At 56.2% G+C, this 27,747-nt stretch overlaps 1 protein-coding gene across 5 annotated transcripts; it reads right to left on the bottom strand.

Annotated features, from left to right (window-relative positions):
- Window positions 1-87: 87 nt before the first annotated feature.
- On the bottom strand, window positions 88-27,540 carry KIAA1522 (KIAA1522 ortholog). Of its 5 annotated transcripts, none has more exons than XM_045476539.1 (7): window positions 27,153-27,540; window positions 6,661-6,831; window positions 6,521-6,576; window positions 6,105-6,228; window positions 5,409-5,525; window positions 2,752-5,316; window positions 88-2,320 (listed from the first exon to the last, which is right to left on the bottom strand). In XM_045476539.1, the coding sequence occupies exons 1-7, from the start codon at window positions 27,385-27,387 to the stop codon at window positions 2,298-2,300; spliced, it is 3,291 nt and encodes a 1,096-aa protein (XP_045332495.1). In that variant the 5' UTR covers window positions 27,388-27,540; the 3' UTR covers window positions 88-2,297. The 5 variants fall into 5 exon arrangements, with proteins under 5 accessions (XP_045332495.1, XP_045332497.1, XP_045332496.1 ...); XM_045476541.1 differs by lacking the exon at window positions 27,153-27,540 and adding an exon at window positions 26,136-26,321; XM_045476540.1 differs by lacking the exon at window positions 27,153-27,540 and adding an exon at window positions 18,166-18,375.
- Window positions 27,541-27,747: the final 207 nt, after the last annotated feature.

Genomic DNA, 27,747 nt, shown 5'->3' with positions numbered 1-27,747 from the left:
CTTACAGGAGGCAGAAAGAACATCCTCTCGTAATAGTGGGCCCAGACCACCACCCTGTCCCTCCATTAAGAAACAGCAAACCACAGCCACGTTTTAATCATTTAATTAACACCTTTGAATGAAACACACACACACAGCTCTTTCATGTGTCTCACTCAGGCTTCAGGGCAGAGGGAATGGATTGTTTGTATAGACATATCAAAGACTCAAAAATTTAAAGAAATATATATATATACTTCTCTCTCTCTAACATTTTTATGGAAATTAAAAATCAGAGGCTTTTGGTCTCTCCATTTGCACTAGGTCAAGCTCATTTACCCCAGAGGACAAAGAAGGGTTGCCTCTTCTAGATCCTCCCTTCTCCTTTGTACTCTGTCCCACCCAGTGGGGAAACAAGCTCAGAAGATTCTAACTGAGGATAAGGAGCTCAAGTAACGTTGGGGGGGGGGGGGGGGGGGGAGGGGGGCGGGGAAGAGACACAGAAGTTGGGCTCCCTCCCATCTCCATCTCCAACAGCTCCAAGGCTGCTGCCAGGGCCAGGTTTCTTTCGTGGAGGCTTTGGCCTGGTCTTGGTTCCCAGGGGGCTTGTCAGGAGCTCTGAGCAGAGCAGTGCATACTGACTGACTCTCCTCTTTCCCCGGCTCACTGGACAGGTGCGACATGTACCCAGCAGCCGCTCTCCATTACCCAAAGGGCAAGGGAAACCTTGGTTTACAGAACGCTGGTTTACAGCCACAGGGAGAAGACCGCAGTGAGGGAGGGCCCCAGGAACCTGGGCTCTCGTACCACATCCCCTGTGTTCCCAGCTCTGGTTCTGGGAGGGGTTCAGCCTCTCCACAGAAGCAGCTAAAAGTGAGGTTCCTCGAGCCCAAGTCACTGTTGAGGAAGGAGGATCAGGCCAGAAGGGATGGCCCTGGTGGCAGTCACACTACTGTGAAGGGAGGCACCGGGGCCAGTGGGGAAGCCAGCTTACCTAGATAGGAGGCACAGGCTGAAAATAGGTCATTAAAATTCCTAGAGGAGACCTCAGTAGCAGAAGCTGATGGCCAGGGGGCAATCGCCCAGCCTGCTCCCTAGGAGCACTGAACCCCCTTCACTGACTAGGGAAGAGTCTGGAATAGAATGCACCTTTGGCTTCCTTCCCATCCTTGTCACTCAGCGTCAGCTCCCCCCAGTGAAACCACCTGTGCTGAAAGGCAGCTGCAGAAAGAACATGCACCGAGTAAAGAGAAAGGTCAGAGAATGTAATCTGTAGGGCCAGGTCTGGGCCCACTGCCCAAATAAGCGCTCCCCTGGCCAGACCCTCCACCCGCCTCCCTCAGGGCTTCCTGCACAGCTGAAAGGGACACAGCTTTGCCACAGCCCATGGGCTCCTGCCTCTGAAGTGTTGCGCCTGCCTGCCCACCCCAACCTGATCAAGTGAAACAAGGGGGCAGATGCTTGGCATTACCAAGTGCCCGCTGAGAGGCCTCCCTGTTCTGTCCTCCCACTCTCTGAGGACAGAGCCTGTGGACCTCCTCTCTTCTTCTCCCTCCCTCATTTGGGCCCAGGCAGTCCCCACTTCTTGTCCCCTGCATGGAGCACCTGGCAGAACTGGAAGGCAGGTGGTTGGTGGTCAGTTGAGGCACAGGAGGGCTAACCCCTGCTGCCCCTTTTGTGCTTTGGAATTCCACAGCCCCGCTCCTACCTCCAGCCTGGAGAAACCTGTGGGAATACAATGACTCGCCCACCTCCAAGAACTAGGAAATGAGCAAACTGGATCGGAGGGAGCAGACTGGTCCCAGCTATGGGCTGGCTACCAGGGACTGATGCTGCTGCCATGTAAACAGGCCCTTAGAATGAGGCTTCATGGGCCCTGGAGGATGGACATGCAGCCACTTGTCAAAAGTGCTTTGATTCTGGACTACAGTATGTGCATGATTTGGACATGGTGGGGGGGGGCGGGAAGGAAAAATTCATGTGAGGCGCTCTCCTCCCAACCGTGTGGCCTCAGGGCCAGCAGGGGGCGCAGCCACCCACTCCCACCAGCTACCTCCTTCAAGATGAGGCTAAGGCCAAGACAAGCAGCAGCTGCCAGAGGGGAATCCATCCAGGGAGGAAAAGGCATGAGCTGGATGACTTGGAGGGCAGGATCAACACCAGGCTTGCATAAATATCGAAGGCTGTGAACGTTAAGGCTGCAGGCATCCTCTCTACTAGGTTAAGTGTCTGCCGTATCGTCTCATCCTTGGAGCTGCTCAGGTCCCTGAGATTGTATTCCTGGGATGGGTCAGCAGTGCCAGTGAGGTGCCTGGCGGTCAGACCAGCTCTTTCTGTGGGTCTGTGGCAGGGGGAAAAGAAGGGACATTCAGCAAGGGGCCTCTTGGCTTAGTTCTGGCTACTAAGAGCCCAAGGCACATCCTCACCTCCTCAACTGACTGATGCCAGCAGCACCAGCTAGATGTTTTACAAACAATACCTCTGACATGCTAATGTAGGCATCATTGCCCTGCACTTTATGGTGAGGAACTTAAGGCCAGGATGGGTAGATAAAATGGCAAAGTTGGAGTTCAAACTCAGTAGGTCTGACTTCAAAGCCCAACATACCATGCTCCTTCACTAGCTTATCAACGGCGATCGCTCACCCTTCCCAGGCAGCCCGAGACCAGGGAAATCTTAAAGATCCAGTAACAAATTCCCAGTAGTGGGACTTCAGACACCTGCTTCCCAACACCAGTGATGGGGACCCACCCCCACCCCCATCCACCATACCTGAGCCAGGTGGGCCCAGCTTCTGCTCCTCCAGGCCCACCAGCTGCATGACACTTCCATTCTCCGCCAGCTCCCCCTTAGTCCTGTCTTCAGCATGGAGCCCGTTGGTGGGAGGAGCAGTAAGGGACTCAGCCCGAGGAAAGCTGGGCGAGGTGGATGGCGGGACTCCCACAGAGGGCTTGCGAGCCACGGGTGGGGGAGCTTTAGGTGGCTTCTTTGGGGCTTGGGGTGGCCACTGCTCTGAGATGTTCCGAAGTTCGGCCACCAGATTCCGCTGGAGGTCAGCCTGGGTCTCAGGGGACACTGGCCTCTCCAGCTGAAGCTTCTTGGTGCCCCTGGAGAATATGAAGCTGGCCATAGAGGCAGGGGACTGGGGAGACCGTGGCTCCACCTCAGGCGGTCCATTGGGCTGGGCACTCGCAAGGTCCTTGCTGGCAGCCAGACTGGAGGCCTTGAGTTGGACAGCAGCATGGAGCCCTGAGGAGGGGGCAGGCGCTGGGCTGGCCCGCCCTGACAGGGCCCTTCGTAGCGGCTTCTGGGGGGCTGACGGCCCGGAGGCCGGGGTTGCAGCAGCCGCAGGAGCGCCCACAGAGCGCAGCCGAACCATCTGCAGGAGCGAGGGCGTGACCAGGGGTGCGCCAGCATCCTCCCTGGGAACCCCGCTGCCTTTGCTGCAGCCCACCGGTTCCTTCCGTGGGAGCTTGGCCAAAAGCCCCGAGACAGAACCAGCTGGAGGTGGGGCTGGTGGAGCCGGAGGAGGGTCTGGGGAACCGTGAAGCTGGCTCTGGGAAGAGACAGCAACTGAGAAGGATGAAGCAGCCAGGGATCTAACAGGCTCTGGGGGGCCTGAAGGGCCTGCAGGCTCAGGGCCAGCCACAGAGAAAAAGGCCTCCTCAGGTGGGGGGAAGTCAGCCATGGAAAGGTCCTGCACCTCCGGTGCAGGAGGCGGGGGTGGGGGCCAGTTGGGGTCTTGGAGGGGCTCCTCAGCAGTCTCTGGGGCAGCTGGGGCCTCAACGACCTCAGGCTTCTTAGTGGGTGGGGGGGGAGGATGATAAGATGGGGGTGGGGACGGTGGGGGTGACTGGTCTTTGGGGGCACTGGGTGACTCCTGTGGCGGGGTCAGGGAGGTCTGCGGAGTTGGTGGGGGCTCGGGACTCACATCAGCAGTAGAGACCGGCCCGGGGACCACAGCAGGAGTGGCAGGAGCGGGGACAGCTTGTTTAGGACTCTTGGACTTGGAAGGGGGTGGGGAGAAAGGGGCGGGCACCTTGGGGTGAGGAGGTATGGCAAACCTGTCACCCAGGGCAGTCGACATCTGTGTACCAGACCGGTCTGAGGGGGCTGGGTCAGAGGATGAGGAACATAGAGACGTGAGGGAAGAAGAGACAGAGGCCCCAGGGGAACGAAGGGAAGTGACACGTTCTGGTTTAGGGGGTTGGGCCTTGCCTGGGGAAGCAGGGGCCCCTGTTAGACCCTTAGGAGGGAGGGTAGGAGTACCACTTTGGCTCGAGTACCCACTGGAGGGTGAGAGCGTCCGTTCTGGGGAGCGTGGGGGACGCCGGGAGCCACCTGGAGACAAGCCAGGCACCCAGGTGCCTGCTGAGTTGGAGGGACACGGAGCTGCCCCCGTCCCTTCTGCCCCACCAGTGGTGGGTGGCCGAGGCAGCTGTTGCTGCTGCTTCCGCTCAGGCCTGGGCGGCAACCCCAAGGGCCCGTCGGGTGCTGCTGAGCCCCGCTGATGGAGTGAGTAGGTCCGGCGGGGAGGTGGGGGGGGCCTCTTCAGCTTACGGAGGGACACGCTCCGGCTGGACAGCTGCCCACTGCTCCGAACGCTGACAGTGTCGGAGGCGTCGGCGGTGCTGCCCCCGCTGGGAGAGCCCCTCCCACTGCCCGCCTGGGGAGGGGGTGCCGCGCTACTGCTAGCCAGAGAGCCCTCGGGCTGACCCTCAGAGCCACCCTTAGAGGAGAGGGTAGAGCCATCAGACACAATGGTCTCAGAGGACTGAGAGTGGCTCCAGGTGTCACTGGAGGAGGAAGGATGGCGGCTGCGGGGCCGCGGGCTGGAGGCCGAGGAGAAGTGGCCCAGCGAGCGGACAGAGGCCGGGCTGGCCGAGAGCAGGCTGCAGCGGCTCAGTGTGCGCAGGCTGCAGCGGCCCAGGGCCACCACGTCCACCGTGGGTGGCAAGACAGCATGCGGAATCAGTTTTGACAAGTAGGTGGCCTGGGGCGAGATGGACATGGCTGGGCTCAGGGGTTCTGGAGGCCCTGCCCCTCCTGTCAGTCCGGGCACCGCTAAGGACATGGGCCGTGTCACTGGCGGGGGCCGGACTCCTGTGGACCGCCCAACGAGGGTGTCATCCCGGTAGACGCGGTCGATGTGGCGCTGCAGCATGGCCTCGGCCTCGGCACCAGCCTGGGCCCGTGCCTCCAGCGCCTGCAGGGACACCCGGGCCCCTGTCCCTGAGGCCGGGCCCGCTGGACGGCCATCCACCGTGGGGATGCGGACGGCATCCCGAGGACCAGGAGGCCGAGGGGTACCTGGTGCCTCACGCTCGTTCCGCAGACCTGCGAGGGACAGGGAGGACCAGGGGGGTCAGCGGAGGGTTCAGCCAGAGCTCCCGACTCACCACCACTGCCCTCCTCCCCGCCAGGCTCACCGAGTTCCTTCTGCACGTGCTGCGGCAGTCCCAGCACCGTGCTCCGCCTCTCGCGCCTTCGCCGCCCCGACTTCCCGGACGATTTGGAAAATGAGTCATGGGGTCGGAAGGTGGACCCTGGGGGCCAGTCCAGGGGAGAGAAACCGTTAGAGCAGGTCTCAGGACACATTTTGCAGAGCACTACTTCTGTGGAATCACTAATCAGTGCTCTGCAAAAAAAGATTTCCATAATCAAGGAGGCGTGGGCCAAGCTAGGTTAAACAAAGCTAAACACTTCTTTTCTAGAAGGCTGATAATTTCCAGTGATAATTTCCACTTAGTGAACAATTATTATGTGTTAGCATGCTGAACACTTGGCACTCATTCCAATAATGTAAGTACTCTTAACCTCATTTTTATAAAACATCAAACCAAAGATCAGAGTGGTTAAGGGTTGGCCCAAGGTCACACAGCTGGGAAGCAGCAACACCAGGCTCAAACCCAGGTTTCCTGACTCCTAACTGTCCTGCTTTGCAGTTAATGTGCATGGTGAGTCTCCAAAAAAAACGCAGGATAGTGTGTTTCCTGGATTCACTGACTCACAGAGCCTTGGGAAATGCCAGATGAAGAGGAAATGGGGCAAGGAGCAGGTGCTGGGACCGAGGTAGTGCCCACTGCCCCCTCCCCCGCCGGGAATCCTGGCTGGTGAGCAGACACCTTTGCGCTGGATCATCTCTGAGCGGATGGAGAGAGCGTCCTCTGCTGTGGAGCTCTCAGCCGTGTAGGATGTGGTCTGGCTGCAGAAAGAGATGCTGTCTTCATCTGGCCCCATCCGGGAGGACTGTTGAGGGAAGAAGGAGATCAGGCCCTGGCCTCAGACATCCCAGAGGCCTACGTGGGCCTCTGCTGTTGCCTCTTCAGGGCTTCCCTTTGGAACTTTTGACTTGGATTCTCCCCAGCTTCACCTAGCACTGAACGGGTTATCAGCTGGACTAGCCCTGAGGGGTCATCTAGTCCAGCCCCCCGTGATACAAAAAGGAAACTGAGATCCAAAAGGGTTCAAAGACATACTTGCCAGAGATTCAGCAGGAAGGGAAAAGTAGAGTCAGGACTGAGCTGGGGGCAGAGCTCACCTGGATGCTCTGGGTGTCTCCATGGTCCCAACCACCTTTATTCAGTTTCTGTTTTTCTGGAAGACACCAGAAAGGTGTGTCGGGCTAGGTCCCTGACCTTGGAGAGCTAAGAGGGATACTGGAGGGGAAGTGAAGGCTACCTTGGTGTTGGAGGGAACGGAGCCCCTCCTGGGCCTGCGTGTGCAGCTCTTCGAGGTGAGGCGGTCGCCCACTGGGGAAGAAGACATTGTCCTGGTGCTCATCCACTACAGACCCTGGCCCCTGGCCGGACCCCACACTTAGACGTTTGTCACTCTCAGCCTTGGCAGAGCCTAGCGGAACGGAGGAGGAAGAGAAGTGAGGCCTGGGGATGCACAGGCTCCACCACAACACACCCCCAGTCCCAAGACTGCACACGGTCCCTACACACACATGCAAGGCCTGCTTCCCCCAATCTGTAGACACAACCCACGGTTCTGAGTTATACACGCGATACACAGAGCCCCCATGCACATACGCAAACTGTACCCAAGAGTACACATCTGAGCACCCACACCACACAAAGTTCCCCATACCCAGGGCACACAAGCCCACCATATATGCACACAACACCCACAGGCTTCAGGACATACACAAACAGCATCCCAGTATAAACACATCTGGGAACCAACATTGAACACAGGGGCCCCCAGAGAACACAGCCAGCCCCTAGGTCTATACACAACAGCTACAGTTCCCATTCTGTACATATACAAACAATACCCAAGTACATACACGACTGTGTATCCACATGTCACACAGGGCCCGATGTAAGGCACCCTGTATACACATAGCCCGTAGCAAATACATTGTCTTGTCTCCACACCCCGAGCTTTACTTTACAGAAAAAAAACCACCCCTTTCAAACACCCCCTTGGCCCAGGCCCAGGAAGACACTGTGGGACACTAGGAAAGGGTGTGGGCTTTCAGAGGTCACAACCAGAATTCCCAGAAGTCCTGGTAGGAGGGACAAATAAGGGACATGGCCTCTTATGTCCCCTACTCACCCATGTGACTATCCCTTAGAGGAAAGAAGGGGAGGGGAGAAGGCCCTCCTCCGGGCCCCTCTAGCCCCAGACAAGGCAACTCCAGCCTCTCTTGGGAGAACAGTCCCAGGCATCCCTCTCTCCTGGAGGCCCCAACCCCTGGTGCAAAGGAGCCAGGGATCCATTACAAAGGATCCTGTTACAGGCCCCGCCCATGGGGAAGCTGGTCATCTAATCCTGGGAATAGGGGGCTGTGTCAGCACTTTGCAGCCCCAGCCCCCCTTTTAAATGGAACCCACAACATAAGCAAAAGCGCTGGGAGGGTCATGTGACCTTGGCAGCACCTTGTAGAGAGGGGCAGGAACAAAACAAGCCCTTTAAAGGGCCACGCCCCAGGATGAGGGTCTTCAGCTCAGACACCTGCCCATTTCTTCTTCCCTGGCCCACTCTTCAACAGCCAGCTCCTGCCCAGGGAACCTGCAGGAACCCTACAAGGTCAGAGCTCCTAAATCTCCCAACAATCCCGATGAGTCTCACCTAATCCCTGCATTTTACAAGTTGGGGAAACAAGATCGATGGAAAGGCCTTGCCTACGGTCATCCAGCAAATCAGAGCCAAGACTAAACTCCAGGTTCCCAGAGGGGACACCTGGACCACACTCCAACCAAGGACATTTGCTTGCCCGCCTCCCCCCCCAACACCCCCGGCGAAAGTCCGATAAACCATGGCGCCCATGTCTTAATCCAGGCCTGAAAGCCCAGTTCCTAGAGAAGCAGTAAGCAGGCATAGACCCCGCCCTCCAAAACTTCTCTAGGGGCCCCACCTTGGCCTCTAAACAGCGTTTCAATGATCACGCCCCAAATTCCAGGGGCACTACTTTTCTCTCTTCTCTGCTCCCCACATCCCATCCTTCCACACATGCTGATTGACCTGGAAGAGGGTGCCCTGCCTCTCAGAACTGAAGTACTGGGATGTACCCAGTACAGTGTGGGTACCCCTGAAAGGAGGCAGTCTCACCCAAGGGCTGCAGGCTTCAAGGTCAGAGACATCTGGATCCATCCTCCCAAACCCAAGCAGGGCCCAGACAAAGGCAGCGGAAAAGCCGCTGGACAAAGGCACAGGGGAGGACAGGGTAGTCTGGCCTCATTACTGCCCCCATCCCCCACCCATTAGCCTTCCCCGGCTTTGATCCCCTTTTTACAGAAGGCTCTGGCAAATAGAGGTGTCGGGGTCCTTCTTTTCCCCCTCCCCAGCCACACCCACTCACCCTTCTTCTTAAAGAGCCCGAGGAGCACCGGAAGGCGGCGGCCCAGGAACACCACCATGACTGCGGGCGCCACTCGGGCCGTCCCCTATTCCGACCTCTCCGGAGCGCCGGGCGCCGCCTTCACCGTAACCCAGCACCGAGTGGTGCGAGTCGCCCGCCCAGCTGCAGAGCCAGCGCCAGGCAGGGGAGGGGGAGGGGCTGCTCTCCAGGTCCTCCTCCCACCTGCGCCACTGGTCCCGCCCACCCACCGACCCCGCCCCTCAAGTGGAGTGCCGTAGCAAGAACCATCCCAGATTCTCATGGGGAAACTGAGGCCCCGAGTCTGCAGATGCTCGGCTCTGGTGGAGAGTATGACTAGCAGGGCTGAAGACACTCAGTCCCAGGAGCAGACCATTAACCCGTCCCCAAGTCCTTTACTAAACCGTCAGGGGCCAGAGCTATGGCAGGGGTCCCAGTTGCCAGATGGTGGGTGGAAGAGCCACTAAAATACACTTGGCATGATCCCCAAGTCCTCCTGGCTGGTGAGGGTAATTCCCTGGGGAAGGAACTCAGAGGTGGAGCAGCCAGGCAGCCCAGAACTGCCTGTGATGGCAAGTTCACAGGCGAAAGCCGCTGGGACACAGCCCAGGACACAGTACTAGGAAGCCAAGGAGATGCCCAGAGCAGAACCGGTGGGAACAACTCCTCCTGTGTATGTTCGGGACTTTCTTCCCACTTTGGTCAGGTGGAAGCAGCCCAGAGAAGCACTATGAACTATCCAAGGTCACACAGCAGCGGTAGGCTTCATCGTCCCCCTCCTGCTCTTCCAGCCCAGGATCCTTCCCACTGGCCTCACTCTGTGACTTGGTGACTCTGATGAATCACCAGGTAGGGAGAACAGAACTAGCCAAGAAACCAGCTCACAGCCGAGGGCAGTAAAAGTGGAAGGTGGGAGGAGGGAACTGGAGGGAAGTCGGGCTCAAGTTCAAATCCAGCTCCATCACACACAAGTCATGACCTCAAATGGAAACAAGGCCAATAAGTCCTCTTTATAAGACAGTTGTACCCATTCATTCAATCAGCAGTATTTATCGAGCTAGTATTGAGAGCTATAGCAAATGGAGAACTTTGTCTTGGTCACCAGTACATCCCTAGCATCTAAATCAGTGCCTGTCACATACTGTGAGTTCAATAAACATTTGATGAATACATGAATGAGGTAGACTAACAATATAATTTTAGATTAGTGAAGACTGGGAAGCTATGATAGAGAAGGGGGTGCCTATAAGAGGCATCAAGGAAAGTCTCTCTAAGGAAAGGACATTGGAACCAAGACTTGAAGGAGGAGGAGCCCGCCAGGGCAAGTGCTGGGCACAGAGCCCTAGGGACAGAAGAGCAAGTGTCAGCCTTGAGGCAGGAGTTGGGGGGGGGGGGGGGGAGTTGTCTCCCAGAATAGAAAGGAGGCCAGTGGGGCTGAAATACGGTGAGCAAGGGAGAGAATGACAGGAGCCAGGTCGAGGTGGGGCCCGGTAGGCCATGGCAGAGTCTGGCTTTTATTCAAAGAGCCCCAGGAGGTCAACAATGAAGGTTAAACTGGGTGGGAACAGTGTTAAGAGATCCCCTGGGCAACTCCAAGAAGAGTAGCTGAGAAGGTGGAAGAGAAAGTCTGTGAAGTGCTGTCCCCCAAACTTAACCTCAGGACACCCCTCTCTCACCACACCTTTCTCTCTGAGCCCCTAAGGATCTAAGAATTCACAGTGGCTCTCATGCTGCAAGACCCCTCTGCAGCCCCTTCCCCATTCGCTGCCCCACCTCTCAGACCACTCAGAGGATGAGCCCTTGCTCTCTAGAAAAAAAACTTTTATGCAGCTGGATAGTATGTAAATCCACAAATCACTTCAATCTCAACAACAATCCTAAGAAGTGGGCACTTTTTTTTTGAGAGACAGAAAAAATGCTGTCATAGTTGGGAAGGGGCAGAGGGAGTGGGACAGGGAATCTTGGGCAGGCTCTGAGCCCAGTGTGGAGCCCGATGTGGGGCTTGACCTCAGGACCTCACGACCTCGAATCATGACCTGAGCAGAAATCAAGAGTTGGACACTTAACCGACTGTGCCACCCAGGCATCCTGGAAATAGGCCCTTTTGTCCCCATTTTACAGATGACGAAATGGAGGCTAGAAGGGGCAAGCTGGGAAAGGGCAAGGTGGTATTTGCACTCAGGACAACTGGAATCCAAAAGTTATGCTCTGTCTGCCATGCCAGCTACAAACCCTATCTCCCCTCTGAACAAGGGCTGAGGGACCCTCTCATCCCCAGAAATTCGAAGTTTCTTGGCCACAGCCTCCCCTCTTCCCTCTCTGAGGCCAGACTCACCTGCCCCCTTACTAGTCCCACTCAGACTGAGAAGAGCAATAGGCCTCATACTTGTAGGGTGATTAATGCCAGGTGCTGGGGGAAGGCAGTCTCTGCCCTCCTGGATCTTACAATAGCCCTTGGAGGCAGGTTCTCGAGGATTCTCTCCCATTGTTGATCATGGGCCTGTGAGGCTCCAAGAGCTAGGTGACTTCCCAAGCCCTGGCTGGCTCCAAAACTGAAGGCTTTACCCACACAGGACACAGTCATCCTCAGCTACCCGCTAACCAAGGAAACTCAGGGCTGAGCTCCACTCAGGGCATGGGGGAACATCAGCTCAAGGTCTCAGGCCCAAGCTGGCAGTCAGGGCCACAGCTGCAAAGTCCCAGAGGATCCAAGGCTCTCACACTTGATAACATCTGGTTGCTCCAGCAACACCCCTCCCCCCACACCCACAGCTTGGCCAGAGCCTGAGGCCTCTCTGAGCCTCGCAAGGCAAGGCAAGGCTCGGGTCCACACACCTGTGACTTGCTTAGGGTGGAGCTCAGCAACCAGAGTCTCCAGTGGAGGGCAGGGACCTCACAAAGAAATTGGGGCCCAGAGAGTGGAAGGACCTTGCCCAAGGCTGTATTTAGAGCCTTCTGCCCTGGCACAGTCCAGAGGTGCAGTCTGGGGCTGAAGCTCCTGGCTCAGCCTGCAGCCTCCGCCTCCCCTCCTCCCCCACCTGCCAGAGGAAGGAAGCTTCCTGGATCAGAGAAGACACCTTGCTCTCGGCCACACCCCCTAACGTGAAGGGCACACCAGGAAGCACACATGCAAGTTCGTGAGCTCAGATATAGTCCAACCAGCAGAAGTATGTGTGCCTGCACCTCCAAAATGTCCCACTGGGCCCCCCCACACACAGGTGGGTGCTCGCAGGACCACGTCCACAAAGCACACCCAGGCCACCCTAGTCCGTGTCCTCACACAGGAGCAGGACCGCAGACTCACGCAGGGCCCAGCCAGGTGGCTGTGTGTACACAAAGGCAGGTGCATGTACCCACCACTGTGGGGCTTTCCTGAGCTTGGGGACAGGGAAGAAAGGGGGAGGGAGCCCCCAACCCCCAAGGCCAAGGGCACATTTGTGCGCATGCGTACACACTGTCTTGGCAACATCCTCCATGGGGTGAGGCCTCAACCTGCCCCATTCCAGAGCAAGGGGCGGGGGTGGTGGCGCGCCCACAGCCAGGCAGGCCTGACTCAGGGGAGAGGAATGACGGGGGGGGAGGGAACAGCTGCCCAGGTGGCCTTACTCAGGAGCTGGAGCCCTCCAGGCCTGGGCCTGACCCCGCTCCCCCACCACATTTGACCACTGGCCAGGCCCGGGAGCCAGGATTCAGGGTGTTCAGAGGTCCTAAGCCCCTCTGTACTGGTGAACAACCCAGGGCCTTCCAATAGGAGCAGAACCCAGAACGTATGGAGATTTTATTCTCCAAGACAAAGGGAAATGAGTATAACAAAAACCTTCATGTGGAAGTTTCTCTTTCTCTTCAGTCTCACAGAACACCCAACAAAAAACCTGGAAGGTATGTCTGACTTCCCTTTTCACAAAGAGCACAAGGAGGCTCCAGGGAAAGTGACTTGCTCAAGGTCACTCAACCAGGAACTGGCTGAGCCCACACTGGGACTTGGGTCTCACTCCAAACACTGCAATGGTCCTAAGTCCGAGGAAGTTAAGGGATCAGGGGGGCTGCATGCAGCCTCAGACCCTGCCCAAAGAGGGGGAGCTCTGCACCCCACTTCTGCAGAAGGGAAATCCCCCTCCTCCCTCCCCTCAGTGGGATGCCCCGCCCTAGAGCAGAGCTGCAGAGCTGACAGGCCGGTTTTAAGGTAAATATGGGGGGGCAGGGAGTGCCCCAACAAGGAGAGGAGGATCCCATGCCTCAGGCGGCTGCAGGAACCAGCAGTAGTGCAGGGAGGAATTAGCTACAATAATATTAATAAATGTCATAATGAGTTTCCGGGTCAGTATCTGCTCCTGACAATGACATAATAATCTCTCTGGGCCAGGGTGCGAGTCTCAATTTCCAAAAACCCTTTCCTTTGTTCCTTCAAGGCACAATTATCCCTACCTTATATATGGCGGAGAGGCAGCCACGATGAAGTCAAGAGGGGAAAAGCCTGGGAATCAGGAAGCCTGGATTAGAGGCCTTGGACAAATGAATCAGCCTCTCTGAGCCTCAATCTCATCTGTAAAGGACCAACACCTACCTCATGGAGTAGCTGGGAAAGCCAAAGCCACACAACCAAGTGTGAACACAAAGTGTGGTCCTCAAGGGAGCTTCTGCCTCTCCAGGGTGTAGGGGTGGGTAAAGGTCTCTCTCAGGCCCCTCTGCCTTTCTACTGGTAACAGGATAATAAACTCACATGTATTGATAGTACCAACTGATTGAGACACACATGATCTCACTAAATCCCCCTTGCCATACAGAGGCACTCCCTCAGGGTCAGTGACTTACCTAAGGTCACACAGCTAGTAACTGGCAGACTCAGGGTGTGTGAACCCAGCTCTGACTGGCTGCAAAATCCTGTTCTTCCCATGCCACCAGAGGCCTCCACTCCCACCCACTTCCGGAGCTCTCTTCAAATCCCAAGTGGCCTTAAGGACCATTATTAAGATAAAGCCTGATAAGGGACACTTTAACAAGAGTTCCCTATCAGCTCCTCAGTGACTTAGTCCTAATCCTCCTGTTTGGGAGGGAAGGGAATTCCAAGCCCAGACCAGAGACCCCAGGGCCCTGGGAGTCAAGAGCCTCAAGGTTTGAGTTCTCACTGCCCCTCAATTGCAGCATGATGCTGAGCCAGTACGTGCCCTTTTCCGAGCCTCAGTTTCTTCATCTATGAGATGGGAGGGTCGGAGAAATGATCTCTAAAGGTCCCTTAGCATGTGGGCTCTGCCCCTAGGAGGGTAGTGTCCCCCACTTTGGGTCAGGGCCTGGGGCAGCAGCGGGGGGGTGGGGATCCCTGCGACCAGAGAAGGCTGGGCCAGCCCCTTGTCTGCAAGCCCAAGGCTTCCACAACCAAGTCCAGACACACTGTTGGTCACAATCTCTCCCAGGAAGGGGGAGGAGATGTAGGGAGAAGCTGGGGGGGTAGGTGAGTAAGAGGAACAGGACTTTTCCCAGCTGTGGGACCTACCAAAGACCCCTGGTGCTCCAAGTACAGAGGCGGCGGGAGGGATGAAAAGAATTCCAGGTGGTCTGACTCCACCAATGACTTAGTCTATTCCCTCAATCTCCCAATCAGCAAGATGGAAACAATAAATCCCACGGGGGCAGGGGAAGGGGGTGGCTGTGTATAAACCTGACAGTACAATGTCTGGGAAAAAGAGGAGGATCAGGGGCATCTGGGTGGATCAGTCAGTTAAGCATCCGACTTTGGCTTAGGTCATGATCTCCCGGTTCTTGGGGTCAAGCTTGGCATCGGGCTCTGTGCTGACAGCTCAGAGTCTCCCTCTTCAGAGTCTCCCTCTCTCTGCTCCTTGCCCCCACTCATGTTCAGTCTCTCTCTCTCTCTCAAAAATAAATAAATGTTAAAAAATTAAAAAAAAAAAAAAAAAAGAGGAGGGTGGTATGGTGGGAGATGCTCCCGGACTCCCAATTCACATCTTTCACTAATCCCCCAAACGTCCCAAGACCAGACGCCAGTGGGCCTGGGGAGGGACGGGGGTGTGGCTGGATTCCTGAGATCCAAGGCCAAACAATCCCAGCAGGTTAGTATCTTTCCAGCAGTGAGAAGGCCTCTCCCTGTCCACCCTTACCATTCCCTTTCATCCAAGGGCATTGATCCAATGGACCAGCCATTCCTTGAATCTCAGTTCTCCTTCCATTTCTCACCTGCTCCCTCTCTGAGCCCTTGGCGGGGCTTCGGTGCTCTGTCCTCAACCCCTGCCCCTCTCCCACAGTGCTTCCTCCACTTGTGTTCCCCAAACCCCCAGGGCCTCGGGCTTTCTTTGCCCAGAGGACCTGCAGGCCCCTCAATCATAAGAAGGAACCCATCTATTCCTAAACTGTTTAAGGGCGCAGTCTTTAAAATTTGATAGGCTTGAGTTTGAATCTCAAAGCTACCTCCTTGCTGAGTGGCCCTGGGCAAGCGACTTCACTTCTCTGAGCTCCAGCTTCCTCATCTGTAAAATGGGAAGGATAATGGCTTACAGCTTATTTCTATACCTGTTGGGGGACAAATGAATTAACTGATGAAAGGGTTTAGCACAGAACCTCATTTTTATCTCTGAGTTATTATCTGTCACCACCCCCCCACCCCCCCACCCCCCCAGCAAAGCAGCCTGGAGCATTAAGCCTCCACAGCCCTCTCTGGCCCATACGCCCAACATCTGATTAATCCCAGGTCCTATCACTTCTGCCGCCTCCTCCTCGGTGTGTCTGCAACTGCCACTCCTCTCCACTCCCACAGCCCCCACCCTGTCCCTAGCCCTCACCTCACCACCTCTCCCCTGGATTACTGCAACAGCCTCCAGACTGCTCTCTTGAGCTTCCACTCTCACTGCTCCACCCCCCAACCTGTCCTGCCTGCACCTGCCCTGTTCTGGCGCCATCTTCCCAACACAACACTTTCATAGGCTCCTCCCTTGCTCAAACACCTTCACTGGCTCCCTATGGTCTACAGACTCCTGCCCTCTCTGCTTGCCTTGCATCCTTTCCCTCATCCTCTCACAAACGAATCAAATGGATAAGTACTCAAACCCCAGTCCCATACCTGGGCAGAGGCCCAGGCTGAGGAAGTCTTAACAATCCTCAGCACAAGTAAAACCAAAGGGATTGAAGTTTGCATTCACAATGGAATTTCTCTTCCCAGGCACAAGGAAGAAGCCTCAACCAGTTTTCTCTCCAGCCTCCATGCTCAGGTTCAACTCTTGCCTTTGTTCATGGCCATTTCCCAGAGCTGAAGAGCATCCCTGGTCATCTCTCTCTCATTCAATCAACAATCAGGACTCCCTCCAACCCTGTAGTTTCTTCGAAGACCAAATTAAGACCATCTCTCCAGTTTTCTAAAACTAGCCCCAACCCAAAAGCCTTCTGAATATTCCTCAGCCCCCACACTTACTTCTCTGTTGTCTGGACATTGCTTTCTGGTTTCTTAGGACCACCTTAAAGCCTGGTTGGTGCCTGAGTTGCAGCAGGAACTGTAAGAGCACAGGGACTAGTGGGCAAGAGACTATAAACCTAGTCCTCTCATCTCTCTCTCTCTCCTACCACAAATGGTCACAAGTCAGCACCCACAGTTGGTTCTCAGGAAACCATCAGATTAGAGTGGCCACGGGAAAGCAGGGGAAGAGCCCCAGCTCCACCCCTTGGTGCAAAATCTAAGAGAGACAGGTAGTCAGATGGATTTCAGGATTGCTGGGACAGGGAGACTACTGGAGGGTCCTGGAGTCTCTCATCAATCCGCTTTCTGAGGAATCCTCAGAGTCTACCAGAACATAATTAACCCTTTTCCTACTGTTATTTTGATCATCACTGTTATTCTTCAAACCGCTACTAGCACATGACCTTAGACAAGCCCACCTTCTCTATCCATAAAATGGCTAGACAGAACCGTAAGGGTCCCAGAAGTCGCCTAAGCTATGCCCCCCTAATTTCACAGACAGGCCCTTCCGTGGGAGCCAGGAGGTCCAGAAGAGTGAAAGCAATCTGCTCAAGGTCACCAGAGCCCATACCAGAGTCACAGTGAAAATCCAGACCCCCCAATTCCCAGCACAGGTTCTATCTGTCACCCCCTGCCCCCGTGTGGAGGGATGAGATCATCAGGCTCATTTCAGAACCTCTAGGAATGTGGGCCACCCTGGGAAGACATGGGTGGATTCTCCCACCGCGGCCAAAGGAACCCCACCCCACCTTCTCCAAGATTCTTCCACTCCCAAAGGCCAGAAGGAATACCTGCCTCTGTTGGAGATCCCCTTATCTTCCTCAGGGGGAAAAGCAGATCTAACCCCCAGCCCCTACCCCATCTCTGGATTCACCAGGTAAGGGAACTGGCCACCCTCAACAGCCCCTCCTCCAGCAACCCTTGGGACTCTGGGGGATACCCTGAACTGTCGCACCTGCTGGGGGAAACCAGGAATCCTATCTCCCAACCCTAGAGTTGGAAGCCTTCTCCATTCTCCCCCTCCACCCACCCCCCACTTGGAGGCTGGAATGTGACCCGCGGAGGGATCCCGCAGCACGCCGGGAAGGGCTGCGTTCCAGCTCGGTGGCTGCACTGAAAGGGGGGACATGCGGCAGCGACCACGGGAACCGCGGGTAGGGGGAAGGGGGACGGCAGGCAGCGGCGACGCAGGTGGGGGTGGGGAGAGAGCCCAAAGAACCAGTCCAACTCCCAATCACGTCAAATGGAGGCGGCCCATAGTCTCCAGCCCCCTGGTTTCCTGCTTCTCTCCTGCACCTTTGTCTCCCGTCCCTCCTGCAAACTTTCAGCCCGTTGGGGGCTAACAAGTGTGAGTGTGTGTGTGTGTGTGTGTGTGTGTGTGTAAAAGTGCCTTAGGGTCGGTCTTTGAGCCTGAGTGTGGGAGTCTGGTTGGTTGTGCAGTTCTGAACCCGTGGGTACATCTATGTGCCTAAGACGCTGGGCAACTGTACCTACATGACTGATGTGTGTGTGCGAGTGTGCGAATCTGCGCGTGTGGTATAATTCCTGTGGCTGTGTAAACCGTATACCTAGGTGTATGTACCTGTCTCAGGGTCTGTGCGTTCTACAACGACGCTGTGGGTGTAAACGTGTATGTGATTTTGCGTCTGCATGTCCGTACATTTGAGTGGGTGTTGTGTGTGACTGTGTAAATTGTGAACATGGACGTGTGCCCGCCCGTGGGTATTCGCATGTACGCGTGTCTCTTTGCGCATGTGAGGGGTGGGGTCTGTGCGGGGGATTCCCGGCCCCCCACACTCACACCCACCAAGCCCCGGGAGGGGGCAGCAGCGGTGGCGGCGGCTGCGGCAGGGAGACCCTCCTCCCCGCCTGCCCCGCCCCCACCCCCGGCCCCTACCTGCCGGCCGCTTCGCCGACCGCCCGAACCGCCAGAAGCTGCGGGCCCGGGGGCCGCTGGGGGCCTTCCTCTTGTGGTGTGAGTTGCCCATGGCGGGCGCGGGAGCCGGCGCGGAAACCCTAGCGCAGCCCAACCAGCCCGGCCGCCGGGCCCGCAGCCCCGGGAGGGAAGCAGAGAGACGCGCGGGCGGCCACCGCAGGCGCCCCCAGCCCCAGCTCAGCCACGCCTCCAGGCTTTGCGGCCAATGGCCGGGCCGGGGGCGGGGACGGTGGAGGGGCGGGGCCTGGCGCGCGTCCCGTAGGCTCCACCCCTCCCGGGACCTGGGAGACCAGCTGAGCCACCCCACCCAGAGCGCTCGGGAAAGGCCGGCGTGTCCAGGTGGGGCAGGCGGGTCGCCAGCTCTCTCAGCCCAGCGGCCGCCTCTCTGAGGACTGCAGTGGCGCCCAGAGAACGAGGGCCAGGTCTCCAGACAAGGGGGGTCCGGAGCCCCGCTGCTGCTGGGGCCCACCAGCCACCACCCCGTGAGTGTCACGTGTCTGTGTGTGTATCTCCTGTCTCTGTGCCTGTGTGTACACATGTATCGATCTGACTGTATTTCTGTCTTAATAGTGTTTCAATAACAGCATCCTTTTATATAGCGCTTACTATGTGCTAGGCACTCTGATAAACTGCTTTCATGCCACAAAACAATTTTATAAGGTAGGTAGTTTTATCATCCCCGTTTTACAGATGGGGAAATAGGGGTTCCATGAAGTCAGATGACTAGCCCAAAGTCAAACATCAGTAAGCTACAGAGCTAGGACTCAAACCCAGACTGACTCCAATACCCACTGATCCATGCTACTACCCCTACTGTTTATCTGTACCTCTGCATAACCTTGAAGGAGGGCATGTAATTGGGCATTGGTAACTGTATGCTTGAATGTGGCTGTGTAGTTGTGTACCTGTGTACATACCTGTGACCCTGAACGTGTGGGTTCCTCTGTGTAATCATCTGTGTGCATCTATCCACATCACTGAGTCTGTTTTCAAACATCTGGATATGCGCTTTTGTGTATCCACCTACGTAACTGTGGCAGACTCTGTCACATTGTGTCTGTGAGTGTAAGTAATGGAGTGTGTAGGTAAACATGTGAGGCCACTCATGTCTGTGTGCCCCCCACTCATCTCCCCTTATACAAGTCTTCATCTTTCAAACCTAGGCCTCACTTCACCTCTTCTAAAAACCTTCCAGGCCGCCAGGCTATCCTCACCTCTGTGTCCTCACAAACGCCCTTGTGCCCAGGGCTCAGCAGCCTAGGCAGTGACTCTCCTTTGCCATTGCTCTGCCCTGTCTCTCCTACTAGGGGCAGCATGGTGTAGCAGAGAGACTGCTGGGCTAGAAGTCCAGAGCCTTCAGTTCTAATCCCCATATTGCTCATCCTTTCTGCCACCTGGGTAAGCCTGTCCACTGCACCAAGCTGCCTCTTATGCCCATTGGCTCCAGGGCACCCTGTCCCTCCCTGCAAAATTGGGGAGTCAAGCCCCACCCTCCTTCAGGTCCATGCCTTGCTAAGAGTTTGCGATTAACAACAGTGCAGTCCCCGAGGGGTTATATTTTATTCATCCACTCATCACGCATACACTATATACCAAGATGTGTGCACCAGGTTCCCGCTTTGCAGAGAAGAGGGTCCTGGCGTCAAAGCTGGGAGACCTCGGAGTATCTGCTAGTCCGATTCCCCTAATTTACAGATGGGGCCCATAAAGGAGAAAGGTGGTATGAAGGAGCAAAGAGAACACTCAAGGGTAACGTCCAGATCTCTTGACATAAGCTGAGCGAGGGTGTATGCAAAGAACTTCAAAGGACGTCTGGAGTGTAGCAGGTGCCTTGGCCTTTGCAGGAGGCTTTGCAGTAACTGCCCGGCCCCCAGGTCAACTCATCTCCCACCACACCCCTCATCAGAGCTCCAGCTGCACAAAACTGCTTGCCACACACACACCCATACACACCTCCAAGCCTTCCCACATGCTTCTTCCTCTTCCACCTTTGCCTGGAAGATTCCTCATTTTCCTCAAGATCCCGCTGGACAGTCTCTTCCTCCAGGAAGTCTTCCTTGCAGCCCTCCTCCCCCAGCTCAGCCCTCTGTGCTCCCACAGGCACTAGTGCTGCACTCTGATAGAACTGATCACACCTCACGGCCCCCCAGCACCCTCTGCAACACCATTCCAACACTCGTCTCGAGACAACAGCTTGTTGTGGTATCTCCCTTTCCAACCAGAAAACAAGTTCCTCGGGGACACTGATCGCCTCCCTCCTCTCAGTAACCCCAAACGCAGCACAGTGTCGGGCACGCAGCACGTCTGCTGTGCGGTGTTGAACAGGACCTGGTGGAGGCAGAGACGGTGGGGCTGGCCCGCTGATGCGGAGGAAGGTGGTGATGATGTCACTTAAGTACTGGGAAAGGTGAAGAGGCACCGGCAGGAGAGTCCCAGTCTTACGTTCTTTCACTACAGAGGCTGTGCTTGCTCCAGGATCCTGGAGAAATAGTACTGCCCACAGCCAAGAGCATGAGAGAGCCTGGGGTAGGACTGTGGGAAGACGTAGCCGGTATGGAAGACCAGAACTCCTAGAAACCACAACACTGGGCTGAGCGCCTGGTGACTCTCTTGAACCATGGTGAAGACCTCGCCTAGCTAGAGGCTTGGAGGAGAGGGGTGTCCTAAGCAGACAGGGGGCCCTGTTTGGAGCAGACCCCAGCAGCAGCCTCCTGGGAATTATGCACTGTGCCAGAAAATTTGGGGTTTAAACCCTTTGCAAGCTGAGCTGTGTCTGTCTCCCCTCCATGCCAATCACAGGGCTGGGCACCTTGTGAGTAGGGCTGACAGCCCTTGATGAACCAGCCCCTGGGGGCAGTAAACACAAAAGCACAGAGACAGTGGAGTATACTAATGGGAGAGACCCAACAGCGATTCCACCCCTCCGGCCCGTAGTAGCTGCTTCCAACCTGCTTCCAACTTACTTCCTCCCCCAAGTCAGCCAAGGGCCTAGAGGTGGCCGTGGGGTATGCTGGGGTACGCTGGTATGTTGACAGAAGGTGGAGGTGTGGATACCTGCTCTCCCTGCCCCACCACCGTCACGGTGGCCCAAACAATATACAATGCCTCCTCTCATTAGTTTTCATGGGCATGTGACAGGCCAGGAGCAGCTGAGGCAGCTTTGAGGTTTGGGGAGAAGGGGATTTCCAGGGGACAGCTGGGTAAGGGGAGGCTCTCCCTCTGTCCTTTTCTGACAAGAGTGTAGATTTTTCTGGCCACCGGGCTTAGCCACCCCAGTTCAGCAAACTTTGCTGCCAGCCCTGCTTCAGGGGCAGGAGATGGACAGAATAGTGGGGGGAGGGCCCATCCTAGCCCGAAGGGGATTTCCAGAACACTGGGATGTGTGCCATGGGTGGGGATTTGAGGCCTCCATCAGGAGGGAGAGGGAGAGGCAGCTGGAATGAGCCCCTGAAGGTGTTGGAGGTAAGGGAGGGGGTGGAGCCCTTCTTGGACTCAGCTTCCTGCTCATCTCATCCCACTCCTGGTAGAGGCACCTCTCTGGGGCCGGATTTTCCATTTGAAGTCTGAACAAAGGAGTAGGGAAGCTAAGGTCAGCCTGGCAGGTGAGGGTTCCTGCTCCACCTTTAATGCTGGCTGGCTGTGTGACCTTGAGCAAGACACTTAGTCCTCTGGGCCTCAGCTGCCCATCTGTATGTGCCATTACGGCAGCCTGCGGCATCTCAGGCCATCAACTCTGAGCATCTAGGATCCACAGATGCCCATGCTCTGGGGCCCATATCAGATCACCTAGCTATTACCCAAAGCCACTTTGCACCAGGCCCTGTGCTGGGCAGTGCAGAGGGAAAGGACCATCAACCCAGTCCTGCCCTCAGGGTGTTCAAAACTATGAGGTATGGTGATTCCTGCAACCCACAGAACCCAGACAGGCAGCTGGCCCCAGCTCCTTGCAGGCACCTTGCCTGATTCCAGCACTGCAAATCCCTCAACTCCAGCTTCCTTTCATCCTTCCATTTCTGTTTACATGTCACCTCCTCTGGGAAGCCGTCCCTGATCTCCCCCTGGGATCACTGTGCTTCCCTCCTTTGTCACACTTCTTGACCCTTCATTACCTGTTCCGTGTCTGGTTCCTCCCTCAGATTGTGAGATTCATGAGGACTGGGACCTTGTCTCTCATTCATCCCCAGAACAATGCCTGGCACATAGTATAGGTACTTATTACCCAATATTAAATACTTAATCAATATTTTGAAATACAATAGTGAGGCACCCTCTCCCATCTGGGCCCAAGGCAGATAATGCCCATCCCTTCACAGGGGCCTGGAGGAGGTGGTCCCAGATTCCTCTAAGGAAGTCACTCCCCCATTGGCCGTATCCCACAGCAAAGAGAAACCTACCCCTAACAAATTGGTCCAGGCCCCAGGCTAAGGACACTGAGATGTCCTACCCAAGAAGGTGGCCAGAAAAACATATACTGTCCAATTCCAAATCCCTTAAGCACCCTGCTCTAGTCTGGAGGCAGTAAGTTCCCTGGGGGCCATCACAGAGATGAGAACACTGGTGCCAGGCCTTGAGAGATGAGCAGGAGTTCAGTGGATAGAGAAGTGAAGATATGCACACCCTAAGTAGGGGAGACGGCACATGCAATGGCACAGAATGAGGGGGTATAGCTCAGGGGTAGAGCATTTGACTGCAATGGCACAGAATGTGGAAATACATAGAGTGTTTACTGAAAAGCAAACAGACACTCTCCTGTCCTTAGATAGGCAAAGTGTCCATTACCCAAAGTGCCTTAGGGTCCTGACTTTGTTTTGGAGCTCCTCAGGCCCCTTCCTCAGCAGAGAGAGATGGCGTTATTCACACTATTCTCCTGGCCCTCCTTACTATAATATCTTAGGCCACTCGGTCCCAATGTCTTGTACATGACCGGCCAAAAGGCAGCCTCTCCTTTCCTGAGCATAGCTCCCACCCTCATGGCCCCAGCCCATCCTTAAACCAGGATTCTAGAGCCAGAGAGGCTGTCAGAGGCCATGAAACCCCATCTTTGTCAAGACGGGGCATGTGTGGCCCACCATGGGGTACCACAGAACGTGTACAGAGCACAACTCAAACTCAGGAGTCTCTCCACAACCCCACACCAAGGGCAGTTCTCCCTGAGTGAGTGGCCAGAGTTCTTCAGGTGAAGTCTGCTGGACTCGGCAAGGTGGCTCCTGAATTCTTTGAGTACTGAAGTCCTCTAACTCTGATCCCAAGAATGATCCCACTCCCCACCCGGCCACTGTCCACTGCCCGCGAGTAACCTTCTTTGGGAGGGCTACATCCTCCTATGTACTCCTCTCCAGAGTCAGAAACACACCCAGCCTCATACTGTTTTGTTTGGAGACTGTGGCCTCTGGAGGCCGACTGAGTGCTTCTGTCATTCCATGCAGGTGGGGACCTTGCCTGTCTTGTCCCAGGTATCCACGTTACCCTGAACAGTGCCTGACACTACATAGTAAAGGGTAGGTCTTTTTCAAATGAATGAAGCCGAGTGACCTATTTTCTCCCCTATAAATGGTAATAACTGCCCACCTCTCAGGCTGTTGTGAGGACAAAGGAACACACTCATAAAGATGCCCACCCGGGGTCTGCCAGAGAGCAGCCTTCTTGTTACTTCTTCAAGTTCGCCGGCACCCTGCTCTTCTATGCTGCTCACCTCCTGCAGAGAGCCTCCCCTGATTATCTATTTGGGCTCCAGTCCTGGCATCTGTCCCAGAAACACTTCCTCCCCACATACTTGTCTGGAGTCCAGGTGATATTTCTGGAAAATATGGCTTCTTATTTGTTTACTTTTTCTTATGCCTGAGTCCTCTTGTTGGGCAGAGGTAAGATTCTTTCTGTGGCTCCCACCTCAATCATCATCACCACTACCACCATGGGTATCTGAGGCGTAACCAAGAGTGGATTTCCAAACATGGATCAGCTAATGTCCAAGTCCTCAGCATCACAACCGCAGAAACTTGCTACCCTCTAGACCTTTCTCCACAGCTTCACAAAGCACTTGCATGGCTGTTATCTAATTGGGTCCCTGAAACACCCCTGTAAAGCCAGGATTTATTATCCCTGTTTTACAGATAAGGAAACTGAGGCTTAGAGGGGTTTAATAATCTGCGGGTGTCACATAGCCTGGGAGGGGCAGCAGAGTTGTCCTGTCAGCCCTGAGCCTATTCCCTCCTGACTGGGTCCTTAGAGCTCAGGTGATTAATAGCGACCCTTTGCATTTTTGTGGTAACTTCACTTTCGCAAAATTTTCACGTCCCCTCTTTTGTTTGAGAATCGTACAGAGACAGAAATCTTGGAGTCACAAACCCACCAAGGCAACGTCCAACCAGAGGGTCACCCCTGTGAGAAGGTCCCCTGTCTTCCCTGAGCCAGTAATAGAATCAGTGGGACCACAGAGAAGTTGCTGCCCAACATCACAGGTCTTCTTGCGAGCAACTGAGCCAGGATCTGGACTCTTATTTGCCTGACTCTCATACTCCTCCCACTCTGTCAACTTCCCTTATTTCTCTCTGGACCTTTTCCCTTCTGTAGAATGGGTTGGATGAAAAGATCTTTAAGCCTTAACCCCCGGTCTATGTCCCACCTGTATGTCTTATTTATGCAAATGGTACCGGTTGGAGAGGCAGATGGTTTGAGTTCAAATCCGAGTTTGGGCAAATTCAGCACTCACTGTCACTGAGCCTCAAATATTTTTTCATCTGCAAATGGGCTCAAATGAGATAATGGATAAAGGGCTCCTGGCACATTCAGAATAATCAATAATTGTCAGATTTCCTCTCTTTTCTTTCTAAGTCTGTGCAGGGCAGTCCTGGAAGACAAGTGCTCAAAATTCTACTCTAAGCTCAGTTTCCCCATCTTAACTGTAGTGGAGTCAGATTAGGGGAGCCATGACCTGCATCTCTGGGTCTCTGGTTCAGAGACTGGGATGGGGGAGCTTCCCAGCAAAAGCTCCTAACCTCTCAAGAATTTTCTGTATATTCCTCCTTCCCATTTTCCCCAGTCTCCATTCTGAACATTTTCCCCAGAAATAGTTAAGCCTTCTTTGGGCTTCCCCTTCCTGATCAGCAGTGCCAGTGGAGATTAGAGAGATTGGATTCATTTCTCTTCATAAACAGAAAAGAAGTTGGGCCAGGCAGGTGACAAGGAAACAATTGGAATAATAGGAGGTTGGAGCAAAATGGAGCAGGACTTCCTCCAGTCATACCCAGGGCCACCCCCAGACCTGGGGAAACAACAGCCAGGGGCAGGGAGGTGTTTCCCATGCACGTGGGCTCAAATCAGGCCGACTGCTGCCCAGAAAGCCCAGTGCTACTGGATACCAAACACAACGCAGGGGGAGGCCTAGCCACTGAAGCAATGACAGATATACCCCAGGAGGTTGGAGCAGGGACTTATAGGATCAGCTTTCCCAGCCCCTGCCTCCAGGCTGGTCTCTGGGGAAAAGGGTCCACTTCCCTGGGGTACACCACTAGCTTTCTATCTCCAATCCTCACAGTCTGACCACAATCCATCCTGCTGCAATTCTGACCCAAGCCCTCTTGAGAGGGGGATGACTTCAGACCGAATCCCAGTGGGACAGCCTTAGGACAGACTCGGGCATCCAGTTGGGAGTACAGAGCCCTTGGAAACACCCTTCACCCAAACCCTCCCTCAGGGCTTGGCCCAGCCATCCCTGCCCCAGCACCCTGACTTCTATTTGTGCCTGGGCCAAAGGGGAGCAGGGCCCTCATCCAAAAGGAAGATCAGGCCGGATGCAATCACACAAGAGGCTTTTCACCCTCTTCCTGACCCCTCAAATGTTCCTTCTAATTCTCCTGCAGAGGAGGTGGTTAAAGGACACTGGGAGGGTAAACACAGATGGGATGGGCCCGCACACACCGCCATTTCCTCACCTCTGGCACTGCAGCAGGAGCCACAGGGAAGGTAGACTTCGGAGCAAGGCAAGCCCCAAGGGAGCCCCACCCTCTTGCAGAGACTCATGCCCTACCCCTCAAACGGGAGACAGAAACAGAGGGGGGAAATGAGAAAAGAACCAAGCAAGTGCCCGAAAGAAAAGTGACCCCAGCAGGGATGAGCCAAGTCAGCCATCCGCCCCCCCCTCCCCACCTCCCCTCAGGCTGCCCATCCATCAGGCCGGAGAGCCCACAGACAGGGAATTGGCTGTTGTGTTTTAAGTACCCGTCACAGCCCAGATACAGCTTCTCCGTTAATTTGGGCCTCAGTTTCCCCCATCTGTAAGCAGGCTTCCACCACTGGCATGTTTCTACCAGGCCTGGGGGAAGAAGTGATGGGGAGGGGCGCCATGGTTCGTTCTCATCCGTGAGCTCACCACCCCAGGAGGTGGATGTTTGCGGTTTGGACCAGGGGAGTGGTGAGGGGAGCCAGGTGGGAAAAGCTAACACAGTTAAGAACCTAAAGCATGCTATGTCCCACGTTGGGTCCTTTGTGGGGCTGAAACACCTTTTGAGTGCAGTTGACCTTCCAGACCTGGAGGAACCCCCACCAGAGACGCAAGGCCACTTGCCTCTCCCATGGGCCCCAGGCCAGAGCCAAGTCTCTGACCCCCTGACTCAGCAGAGGGCAGAACCTGGGTGAGCCTGGGGGAGGGGGACTGCCTCACCGTCCCAAGAGCCAGATTGCCAGCACTTCCTGCTTAAACCAGGAGATTCCTGCCCCAGCCGGGGGTCCCTTCTCTCCAGTACGGGGCCCGGCTGACTCTGGGAAATGCTGGCGGGGTGGGGCGCGCAGAATCGGGGTGCTCGGGCTGAGCCCCGGGCTCTTCGCTCCCCCCCCCCCGCCCCAGTGCCTAGAGGCTCACCCCTCCAACGCGCCGCGGACCCCTGGCGGAGCCACCCTGGCCGCACCCTCGGCGCCGCCCGGCGCGCAGCCCAGGTGCCCGGCCGCCTTACCTCGGCCTTTACCCTTGGCCCTCCTGGCCTTGTCGTCAGCCTTCTTGGCCCGGGGGGCGGCCGGTTCGGCGCCCTCGGCCCCCGCCGCCTTCTTCTTGCGCCGCTTGCCCCGCAGCCAGCTGAAGGCGCGCCGGAGGCCGGACGCGCCGGAGCGGGACTTCTTCCTGCGCGGGGGGCCGCCCGGACCCCCCGGCTCGTCGGCCGCAGGTGCGGCGGGGGGCGCGCGGGCCGCCATGGCGCGGCGGGCGGACCGGGAGGCGGGGGTCAGGCCCCCTGCGGCGGGGCACCCATGCGCGGGGCGGGCGCGCGGGCAGGCGGCCGCCGCGGGGAGACGCGCGGGAGAAAAGTTTGGGCGGCGGAAGCGGAGCCCGCGGGGAGCGGCCGGGCGCCGGGAGCGGCGCGGGAGGGGCGGGCCGGGCGGCGAGCAGGCGGGGCGCGGAGGCCGGCCGGGAGCAGAGGAGGGAGCGGCCGCGGGGCGGGGGCGGCGCCGCCTGCCGCCCTCCCCGCCGCCTCCGGCCCGCGGCCCCGCTCTGGGCTCTCGGGGGGGCCCGAGGAGGGCGAGGTCGGGCTCCGAGCGAGCCGCTCCCGTGTCCTC

Source organism: Leopardus geoffroyi, chromosome C1, assembly GCF_018350155.1.
Source record: "Leopardus geoffroyi isolate Oge1 chromosome C1, O.geoffroyi_Oge1_pat1.0, whole genome shotgun sequence".
NCBI lineage: Eukaryota > Metazoa > Chordata > Mammalia > Carnivora > Felidae > Leopardus > Leopardus geoffroyi.
The sequence above is the reverse complement of the archived record's forward strand: the minus strand, read 5'-3'. Positions and strand labels throughout refer to the sequence as shown.

Excerpts from the sequence above, each read along its gene's own strand:
- KIAA1522 (XM_045476539.1), bottom strand. The coding sequence starts at position 27,387 with ATGGCGGCCCGCGCGCCCCCCGCCGCACCTGCGGCCGACGAGCCGGGG. Across the intron at positions 6,577-6,660 it reads CCGTTCCCTCCAACACCAAG|AAAAACAGAAACTGAATAAA; the intron begins GTAGCCTTCACT and ends GGTGTCTTCCAG. Across the intron at positions 2,321-2,751 it reads GCTGGGCCCACCTGGCTCAG|ACCCACAGAAAGAGCTGGTC; the intron begins GTATGGTGGATG and ends CCCCTGCCACAG.